This window comes from Octodon degus, unplaced genomic scaffold (assembly GCF_000260255.1).
Source record: "Octodon degus isolate 3935 unplaced genomic scaffold, OctDeg1.0 scaffold00066, whole genome shotgun sequence".
NCBI classification, from domain to species: Eukaryota; Metazoa; Chordata; class Mammalia; order Rodentia; family Octodontidae; genus Octodon; species Octodon degus.
Window position 1 is genome coordinate 13,392,793 of NW_004524642.1, and position 11,681 is coordinate 13,404,473.

General features: G+C 37.6%; 1 protein-coding gene across 1 annotated transcript in view; it reads left to right on the forward strand.

Moving 5' to 3' along the window:
* Sele (selectin E) overlaps positions 1 to 2,239 on the forward strand; it is a gene marked incomplete at its 3' end in the record, with an annotated part of 9,408 nt that extends 7,169 nt beyond the window's left edge. Inside the window, 5 exon segments of the mRNA XM_004634841.1 lie at positions 389 to 460; positions 463 to 565; positions 698 to 888; positions 1,375 to 1,551; positions 2,129 to 2,239. Coding sequence (XP_004634898.1) covers positions 389 to 460; positions 463 to 565; positions 698 to 888; positions 1,375 to 1,551; positions 2,129 to 2,239 — 654 coding nt within the window.
* Positions 2,240 to 11,681: the final 9,442 nt, after the last annotated feature.

The window sequence follows — 11,681 nt, forward strand, 5'->3', positions numbered from 1 at the left end:
AAAAAAAAAAACAAACCACAAAGCACACACATTTTACTTAGCTTTCCTCTCCTTTCTTTTGGGTAACATCTACAAGCATCCAGGATGGTTATGTTTTTCTCTGACTATGCAATATCTTTCCCGGGGCCCTAACTTCTTTTGCATATCAGAAAAGCTGTGCCTAGGAACCAATATTCCTATTAAAATCTATCCTTTCTTTAGTGCCATTGTCTATATGGGGCTTGGAATTTGAAGAAAACACTGCCTTCTTACCCACAGTTCAGGAAATATTAAAGAATCATCTTGAGTTCTTTGAATGTTGCTGTGTCTCAAGTGAACTGTGCCATCAAAAACTAAATAGTTTCTAATCCTACCAAGCTATTTACTGACCATCATTTTGCTCTCCCAGCTTTTCAGGGCAGAGCCTTAGCCATCCCTGAGCAAGGAAACATGAATTGTCTTGCTAGTGCTTTGGAAGGTTTCTAAAGTGTGAGTTCTCTTGTGAGCAGAGATTTTTGTTGTAAGGACCTGGAAGGCTCCTGTGTGACTCCACAGGAGACTGGGACTATGAGAAGCCCACATTTGAAGATACAATCACTGTTTTTATTTTTATTTAAGGAAAGAACCACTGCAGAGCTGTGAGACTTGGTTACCTTGAGAGACCTGCTGTTTGTTATACAGTGCAGATAAGCCTCTAAAGTACTCTCTTGTGTCTTCTAGCCGTGACCTGTGATGCTGTTCATCAGCCCCCGAATAGCATGATGAAATGCATGCATTCCCCTACTGGGCAATTCACCTATAAGTCTTCCTGTACTTTCCACTGCATGGAAGGCTTTGACTTACATGGATCAACTGAACTTGAATGCACTTCGCAGGGACAATGGACCCAAGCAGTCCCCTCCTGTGAAGGTACCACTGAGTTCAGACTTAGTTTAATTAATTAATTAATTAATTAATTAATTTGCATTTTAGGGAAGGGTCTACAGGGTATTCAGAGTCTCACTACTAGATCAGACTTATAGTGATCCCCCTATTTACAGCCTCCCAAGAGCTGGGATTGCAGATGCATGCCGCCACACCCAGTCTCAATTGCTGTCTCTGCATGCCCCAGGGGCGGGTCCAGCACAATAGGCACACGAATCAAGCCATCAAACTCCTGGCCCCTGCACCTGTTTGCAGGCACTTTAATCCTCTGAGCTATTTGGCTGGCCCTGAGTTCAGACTTAGGATATGGGTTAAGTAGCTCATAAATCACTGAACCTGAGTTATTCAGTTTGTTTGATCCTAATTTCCTACAAACTGAATACTAAAAAGTGCTTATGAATTACACTTGCCAGATGTACAAGTCTTTCAGCTGTCATTTCCTGACCTCTGCCTATGGGTTGTTGTTTACAGTGGCACATTGCTCAAGGCCAGAAATTCTGGCACAGATCAACATGAGCTGCAGCGGTGAGCCTGTGTTTGGCACAGTGTGCAAGTTTGCATGTCCTGAAGGATGGATACTCAATGGCTCTGCAGTTCTGACATGTGGTGCCACAGGACAATGGTCTGGGATGCTGCCTACCTGTGAAGGTGAAGCATTGATTGATGGTGGTTTTCTAGGGGACTGGAGAGAAGAAGGGAAGCTACAATGTTCACTGATTAAGTAGTCATTATATGCAAATCTGAAAGGCTGCTTATGTTAACAAACTGGTCAATATTTAATGGAAAAAGAAATAGAACAAGTAGCATGTTGATAGAATAGATAGAACTCCAATAGTTGGAAAAAGAAGGTCTGAAGGTAAAAAGAGGAGGGAGATATGGAAAAATGAGAGGGAGGGAGGAAAGTGAGATAGGGAAGGAGACAGACAGAGGAGAGAGAGAGAGAGAGAGAGAGAGAGAGAGAGAGAGAGAGAGAGAGAGAGAGAATATTATCCAAGGCACTATGTGGCATTATGTGAGAAGCTGGCAAATTAGAGTTCTCTCTGGTGTGGGAAGGGAATGGTGTACCCTCAAGGGTGATGTGGTACACATGCCACAATCTGTGCCTTATACATTTACATAGATGACTCTTTCACTCCTAGTAAACAATATATGAAGAAAAGGTCCAATAGACAGGACAGAAAACCCATTACTGTGTGTGATGGCTCTCCCTCTCTTGTTCCCTTAGCTCCTGCAGCCTCTAACATTTCCTTGGCAGCTCAGCTTTCTGCTGCAGGAATCTCCCTCATGGCAGTGGGATCATTTCTCCTCTTGCTTTTGAAAAACTTTCGGAAGAAAGGTGAGGGGATTCATGAGGTACTCCAAAAATCATCCTGAAAGTCTGTGGTTTTTCTCATTCATGAGTTATGGTCTTTCTTGCAAATTTAAATAATTATCAAAATCTAGTTATTGGATAAACAATAATAATCTACTGTGTAATTAAGCAAAAGTCTTAGGATAAAGAATTCAAAGTGCAACTTGAAGTTGGGGGAGGCTTAAGAAGTATCAGTATTAGTGGAACTAACACTGCACAATATTTGGAGATACTACCTATATTGAATTCTATGGTTCCCCTAGAGTGGCACAGAGAATGCCATAATTAGTATTCTAGCGAAATGAATAAAGGGCTTCCTAGAAAGGTCATTTAGAATGCCATGTTAAGTTGTGGAAATATCCCTCAAGGAATATCCAAACATGTGTCCCACACTCAAGTTTGTCCCTTACACAATGTGTCTCTATTTGTGATGTCCTTAAAAGTCATTTAATCTAAATTAGTGATTTTCTTTCTCTTGCAGTAAAAACATTTGTTCCTTGCAGGTAAGTTTCATTCCTGTAGAAAGCAAGATATTGAATATGCTATAAAGTTTTCTCTCTTTGGAAAAAAAAGTGCTTTATTTAGCATTTTCACTTTTCCAACAGGTCCTGGCACAGTCTTCAAGAATACAAAACCCAACAGATCCCCCCTGAAAATATTTAAGTTTAAAAAAACAGGTAACATTAAAAATGACACAATAATGATAGAGACCATCTTCTCTGAAATCTGTTTCTCTTTAACCACCCTCCCAAGAGAAAACCTTGCCATTTTCTAGGAGGCTCATTTCCTGGAAAGTTGTTTTCTTTGTAGAAAGAGGAAAGAACTAAGATCTGCAGTTCTTGAATTATTTCATTATAGAATGACAAAAATCACAATGGTATCTCATGCGGCACTCAGTGTGTTCGGGCAGTGTTCTACGCTAGGAGTGCTATTAGATGGGGATTCTTACCCTATTTCCTACTGCTCAGAAGAAAAAATGAAGTGCAGGACAGTTATTTGCCTGAAATCTAAAAGCTACTTAGTGGCACAGTCAGAATTCAAACCCAGACCATCTGGTTCTAGAATCTGTGTTGTCAAATATCTGCTTGTGAGTGTGAGGATTTGGGATGATATAGTCCTACTGAGTGGATTTTTAAGTTAAACTTTAGATTTATAGGAAAATGGAACAGTAAGTACAGAGCCCCAGCATATTGCCTCCCTCCTTCACTTCCAGTTTGCCTTATAACTAAGATTTTGCATTAGTACTGCTCATTTCTTACAACTGATGGTCTGATAGGTACATGAAGTAAACTTCTCAGTTAATGTCAGGTTATTTGTGTTGTATAGTGCAGGGTTTTGACAGGTGTGTATTGACAAGTATTTACCCTCACAGTGACATAAACTCTAGTTTCTCTGCCCTAACAGAATAGCCTTGGTGGTAGTGTTTAGTCATGTCTGGGGGTATGCACACTACCGCCATGAGAACCGTTATGTTGCCAATGCCACTGTGCAGGATATTCTGATAACATGCGCCCTTGTTTATACTTGCAGGGACACTGTGTGTCCTGGGAGCTAAATACTCAAGACAAGAGAGGTTGAGAGCTGTTGACAGCCTGGGCCTTTCCTGCCTGTCATGCCTGCCATTTCTACAGCAGGGTCTGGGACCTCAGTGGATCAGAATTCAGTGACAAGACCAATCTTCTGCCAGAAGAACTTTTTTTTTTTTTTTTGCCTAGCTGTTCTTGGGATTACAAAATGGTGGCTACTAAAGGTAGCTCACATTTTCTTCAAAGCAAAATTGAAGAGTCAAAGACTGTGGAATCTCAGAATTTCTTTCCTGTTTCTCCTTCATCACTTTCAAATCTTGATGGAGAAAGAATCGCTTTTTGTACTTCACCATTTTTCAATTATTAATTGGATACTTACTGCTGTGGGGATAAATGGGAATTATCTAGAGTACAGAGAAAACAAATCAGCCCAATGTATTTTATTTCTAACTTTTAAGAACCCCCCGGACATCAATGCCCAATGTTGACTGTCCAGGAAAGACATTATTAGTGCACAATGCAAACTATATATCAAGCTTTGGGGGACAATTCCTAAGCACAGTGTTCATTGTTTTATCCCTATGGGATTCAATACTTTTTAAATTTGTTCTTAGACATTGTGTTCTCTTTCACTTACACTGCCTATAACATAATCTTCCATAGCTATTAATTCAATACTATAAACTATGTTACTTATCTTACATCATGATCTCTTAGTTTATTGAAAAATTAATATTAGATCTTAAGTAAATGTATTTTAAAAAGAAACAAATGCTCACCAGTGTGAAGTTCATAGTGTTTTATCATAGTGTTTTTTCATAGTTTTAAAGTGTGGTACTTTTAGGTCTAAAATTCTTGTAGACTATATGAGATTTTAAATCCATGTTAAGGACTCACTATTTAAAGCATCTAGTGCATTTTCAAAAAGTGAAGATGTCTAACGGTCATTAACTAGTAGTATTATTTTGTACACTTTGGTGTTCTGAAAGAGGGGAAAACTTGGGTGAGTATTTATGTTTCTTTCTAAGCAATGCTTAAAGTTCTTATGGAATTTCCAGTTAGAAGTGGCAATAAGAATTCTTGATCAGTAAGTGCCACAACTGTCCATAGTAAAGCTGTCCTCAACTTCCATTAACGTAACATGTTGGAAAGAAAAGTTGAAGAAAGGGCTTAAGATTGAAGGTATGGGGGAAACTAATATGATCAGACTGTGCATGAAAAGGTTATATTTTCTGGAAATTCTCAAATGTAAATATGTAGTATCTATACTACATGAAAAATAACTTCATGAATTATAAATGTGGCCTGTGTTAGAGCATTATATAGTATTTTAAATTATGATGTAAATATTTTACAGTTTTAAGTATATATTTAAACTTCATCAGACTTTTTGACAGTAAATGTACTTGTTTATATTTATCTCTGTGTATAGACTCTTGAAATTTTTATTGCATTTATGTAAAATCCATGTACCATAAAATGCACCCCTGTAAAATGTATGATATCAAGCAATTGTCATCATTGTGAATTCCAGGAGATTTCAATCCTCACACAAGAAACCCTGTATCCATTATCAGTTGCCCTCATTTTCCTTCCACTGCCCTTGCAGCTACTAGAAACCTCCTGTTTGTGGCTATGGATTTGTCTATTCTGGGTACTTTATACAAATAGAACTTTAAATGGGTCTTGGAAAGATAGCTCAGGGATCTAAGAGCCTGCCTGACAAGCACAAGGACCTGGGTATGATTCCCGGCACCACAAGCTGTGCCAGCCCTGGAACACTGAGCATTCCCTGCCAGCCCTAAAACTGGGTGTAGTAGTGCACACCTACAAGCACTGGGGATGCTGAGACAAAAGGATCACTATGAGAATAAATTGTGTAGTGAGACCCTGTATGCAATAAATAAAAAAAAAATGAAAAATGCTCCTGTGACTTTTTGTGTCTGGCTTTTCTTTTCTTTCTTTCTCTTTTTTTAAAATTAAGTATATGGTTTTCAAGGCTTACCCATGTAGCATAAGTCAGTTCTTCATTGCATTTTTACTGTTATATATAATGTTATTTTCTCTCATCATCAAAAGATAGACTTTGATTTTGCTTTTTGCCTGCTGTGAATAATGATGTTATGTATTTAGAGTACATGTCTCTTTTGAGTTTGGTAGGGCATGTCCCTAGAAGTGGAATGGTTGAGCCATGTGGTCATGATGTTTCATTTCTCTGAGGAATAACTAAACCCTTTAAAAAGGGGCTGTACCATTTATAGTTCCACCAAAAATACACAATAGATCCAATTTCGCTGCATTCTGGTTAGTACTTCCTATTACCTTTAGAATTAATGCCTTCCTACATGGTATGACATGGTATACAAACTCTTGCAATAAAACTGAGGAGTCTGAGAAAATATAAATAATCTGAAAAAATCATAAGACTAAGGAGACATCCGTATCCAGGGTTCTATCCCTTCCACTAGTCTCAATACTAAACTTCTCGAGTTCACCATGGCATATTCATTCAGACTGCATGCTCAATTTATTCACCAGGATTAGATCCAAAATAATTTTTCCCCACTAAATATATATGTTCTCTCATTTACAATAGTGATAATCCAAAGATCTATTATGCACTGAACTGAAAAACTCATTGTATCAAACTGTATGTGAAATTTCTAATAAACCAGATGGTGTTTTTGGAGAGAAGTTGTTATCCCGCTAAAAAGCTGTGTCTGGAAATAGGAGCACCATAGGCCAGGGGTAGTCGCACGTGAGTTTTAGATGACATTTTATCCCAGACATATCACTTAAGAGAAAAAAAAAGGAAAACGGAGTGAAATTCTAGTAAGTATGTTTTCATATAAGAATTAAACAGATGAAAACTTGAGTTATGAGCTCAAAACAGCAGAAAGTAAGCTTTTTCAGGATAGAAAAGAGAGAATAACTTGAGCAAATTAAATGTACCAAAGACAAACAATTCTCTGGGTTAACATGATAGAGTTAGAAAAGAACGTCTATAAGAGAAGAAATGAATCTATCCAAAAAGTAACTCTGGTATATTTAGTATAACTTGCAAATCAAAGTTTAGCTTTCATACATGGTTTCAGGGTAAATCCTGAGGGGATTTGACTGACCTTGTCAGATACGAAAGTTATATTTTTAGTTATATAGGTCTTGCTTTAACTTGGTCTTAAGCATCCAGCAGAAAAGTATAACCAAGAGGTATAAAAAGTAATGCCATATTAATATACTGAGCTGTAAAAGGCTCAAGTCGACAACTTCTGACAATTACTAGTTCTGCTGATAACGCACTACTATTATGAACTATTGGACTATATTGGGTTATTTTGCCAAATTCAAGAACCTACAATATTTGAACTGGCATCTAGTATGAAAAGGTCCTTTAAGGACTTCTCCTAATACAGCTTCTCTAACAGTAATGGAGCACCCACCTCTGACAAAACAAAACAAAAAAAGATATAAATAAAGGACCATTTTGTGGTAAAAAAAATATATGTATATACAAAATAGTTAGGATAAGTATACAGCTACTTTCTCTTAGTTCAATGAGAAGAAAGGTTTGTACTAATATTGTTTAGACAAGATATCATGTCTGCATCTTGTCCTCTGAATAACTACTATGAAGACAACAATATTCAAAGTATTAATTATTGTAACTGTCCTACTAACCTGTTTTGGAAATGTTTCATTTTCTCATTAAAATGAATAAAAAAATTTTAAAAACACACAATTTAGCTTCCTTCTGACAGGATTCTGACCCACGACAAATAATTTTATTTCTCTACGTATATGCATATCATCAGAAACCAAAATAATGAATGTCTAAATTTAAAATATTTGTCTCAGTAAATATTCCATCTCACTTCAAACACAATTTACCCATCATTCTTGCCACTTTGTGAAGTAGTTCTGGATGTCCTCTTTCAGCCTCTCTGAGATGTGACCAGAAACACAGTGAATGTTGCTAACTAGTGCCATCCAAAGGAAAGGCTTGGAAAGACATGCCATTATGCACTCACCTTCCTTATAAACAGATTTGGCACCATGCCGTTCTGGTTCTTCCCCAAAGTTGGTGACCATGAGAGATAAATGTTTTAAATTATGTTTAAATGCAGGGCATCAAGGCAGCTGCAACAGATAAATAAAAGGCACTCACATAAAAGAAATTTAATACTGCTTGAGAAAATAGCAAGATGATGGGCTAAGTGTATTAAAAGTGAGGAGAGCATTTGAAAAGGGATTCATGGCAATGTGTCGGTAATTGTAATACTATTTTTTTTCAATTTGGAAGCAGATACTTTATGAACTGACCAAATCATAAAAGTACCATGGTAGATACCTTAGTTCATCCTTCTAATAAGCCTGTTGATCTGGTCTTCCCTATTTCCAGCATCTCCACCTTCCACAAAATGGGTGGTCTTTTTCTTCATCCCATCTCGTGGAGATAACTTGAGTGGCCACAGGCCACTTATTTGCCTCTTTGAAGCATTTTCCAACAGTATTGATCTCATGAATCAGGTCCTCCATACAGATGATTCTGTATTTACAAAGAGATCGAGCAATCAATGAATTATCTGTCAAGGCAATTCGCTTCTTATTGATTTTGCTATAGCCACGCTTGTATATTAGTTCGTTCACTGACTTCAGGCTTGGGTGCCCCCATGTAATGTATGGCTCCACAATTCCCAGCATGTTAACTGAAGCCCTGTTGAGCTTAACAAAGGTACCAATGAAGATTTGGTGACGACAAAGAAGCTGCAACACCTTGCGGACCTTTGGGCTCACACCATTGATATCCCTGATCTGGATGACAAATGCCAGTTTGGGCTCAGCAGGGATATAGAAGTTGCCGGCTTTTCTCACCATCCTAGCCATTCAGATCTCAGTTCTGTACATCTGTCTGTGCTCCTTATGATAATGTCTGGCTTTTTCACAGATGAGCTTCCTCCTCACCTTTCAATGCATCTTCTGGGCAAACTTCTTTCTCAGGCACTTTATCTTCAGCTCTGCGAAATGTCTTCATTTTTTTTAAGGGTTTCTGGCACACCAGAAACCTCCTTTTTCTTCTCTTCTATGCCTTCCATGGTTCCAGCTAGAAAAGAGGAACTGTAATTATAATATTTAAACAATTTAAAGATTCATATTTTTAATCATACATTTTCCCATATAATGGTTTATGAAGTCGCCATGCTTCCAAGAAATAAGTAGGTAGGCTTCTTTTTTCTTTCAAAAATAAGACTAAAACTACAACAGGGCTGTTGGGATTATCAAGATCTTTCTTTCTGATCCCTCCACGATGGGAGCTAAACCCAAACAGTAGTTCCTCTAACAGTGATTCTCACCAAGTGTTCTGACTTCTCCCTGACAGCCTTCTGATATGCTGTGTGGTTACAATCTCCACAAATTCCTTGGTCTCTAGATTCTCAGTCTGTCCATGGGATGCACTGCAGTCCACAGCGCTGACATAATTCACAAGCTACACAGTATCTATTCCTTGTTGTCATCCAACCTCATTTCCCCACAGGCCTCTTAGTACTGCTTTCCATATACATGGGGAAGTGGCAGTGCCCACTTGGGGCATCTGGCTTCTTTCACTTGCAATGCTCCCCTCTCCCACAAGAGCCAATCCTTGTTGGCCTGATTAATTTCTCTTCAACTTTTAAGGCTCTGCTTAAATGTCTTATGATGACTTCTTTTACATATCAGCTTATCTAGGCCAAGGAATGCCCAGATATCTGACAATGCACCATATTTCCAGAGAATATCAGATTTTGAATCAGTGGATGAGAAAGAAGATTGCCTTCACCAGGGTGGGTGGGTCTCATCCAGTCTGTGAAAGGCTCAATTTGAACAAAAAAGGAAGTGTGAATTCACTGTGCCTGAGCAGTGACATCCCTCTTGTGCCTCTGGACATCAGTTCTCCTAATTCTTGAGCCTTGGGGCTTAGACTAAATTATTATCACTGATAATAATCACCATCTGTAGGCAGCAAATCATGGGATTTCTCAATCTCCATAGTAACAAGAGTTAATTCCTGTAATAAGTGCACAGATATGCAAGTATGTTTGTCCATGTGTGTATATATGTAAACACTTGCTGTTTCTCAAGTGATCTGCTTAAAGCAAGTTTCTCCTGAAAACTGATTGACAGACCAGATGTCCCATCACGTGTATTACTCAGGGATGTCTAGAGAAACAAGACAAACAAATAAATAAGAGAGATGAATTATGCTGCTTAGAAGCTTCCTAAAGAGTCTCTGGCTGAACATTTTGGCCCTAGGCTTCCAAGGTCAGTGAAACCTCAGGGCATAGGAGAACCTATACTGTAACATTATGTAATTCAGGTGTGTCCCAAATTTTCTGATCGAGGAGATTATGGGGCAACAGAGGAAAGTAATCAATGATGTAGAGTTTGCCTAAGGAGAGTCACATGGTGAGAAAACATCCTCTCAGGCTTTCACAGAGAGCAAATTGGCCAAGCAATGACCATGACTCATCCACATGGCTGACACTGACAAAGGATCTACAAAATGCAGTACAGGGTTTCAGGGTAAATCCTCAGGGGATTTGGCTGACATTGTCAGATATAAAAGCTACAGTTCTTGTTACATAGGTCTTGTTTATCTTGGTCTTAACCATCCAGCAAAAAAGTATAAAAACGAGGTATAAAAATAAAGCCATATCATTATGCTGATCTGTAAAAGGGTCAAGTGAACAACTTCTGACATTGCCAGTCATACAGAAAACCCACTACTATTATGGACTACTGGACTATATTGAAATATTTTGCTTAATTCATGCATCCGCAATATTTAAATGGCAGTGGAAAGCCATTCTCTGACAAAACTATCTGAAAAGGGGGAACACAAATGAACAACCATTTTGTATCTGTATACTCAAAATAGGATAGAAATACAGCTGCATTCTCTTATTTCAATGAATGGAGAGGTTTGTTCTAATAGTGTTTGTGGACAGGATGTCATGTCTCCATCTTGTACAATGAATAATCACTAAGACAACAATATTCAACTAATTATAGTTTTAATTACTGAAACTGTGCTAGTAATCCGTTTTGAAACTGCTTCATTGCTACTTGTTTCTCAATAAAATTATTTTTTATAAAAGAAGATATGAACATCCTGAATAACCCATATCAGTTAATAAAATTGAAAACATAATTAAAAACTTATCAAGAAGAAAAACCCCATTCCTGAAGGTTGCACAGAAGAATTATACAAAAATGAACAGAAGATTTTATGACAGTACTCTTCAGAATTTTTAATGAAATGGTAAAGGAAGCAATTCTCCTTCATTCATTCCTGGAATTAAGTATTACACTGCTATCAAAACTATAGAAAGAACCAACCAAAAATAATAACAACAGGCCAGTGTCACTTATGAACATAGATTCACAAATCCTCAATAAAACACTAGCAAACACAATACAGCAAATACTTAAAATATCATACACTACGACCAAGTGGGATTCACCCCAGAAATGCAGGAATGGTTCAACATATATAAATTAGTAATAACAGAGCAAAAGACAAAAATCACATAATCATCTCAGTAAATGCAGGAAAACTTTTTGAAGAATTTCAACATTCTTTCATGGAAAAAAAAAAAACCATACAGACAGAAAGGGTAGGTGATTTTTTTCTGTCTCATAAAAGCCATCCATAACAAGCCAACAGCCAACATCATACTAATTGGAAAAAAACTGAAAACTTTCACCTTAAAATCAAGAACAAGACAAGGATGTCCACTGTCATCACTCCTTTTCAATATAATTCTGGAAACATTAGCCAAAGCAATTAGGCAACAGAGAGAAGTAAAAAGAATACGTATTTTAAAGAAAGAAGAGAAATTATCATTATTCGCAGATATGATACT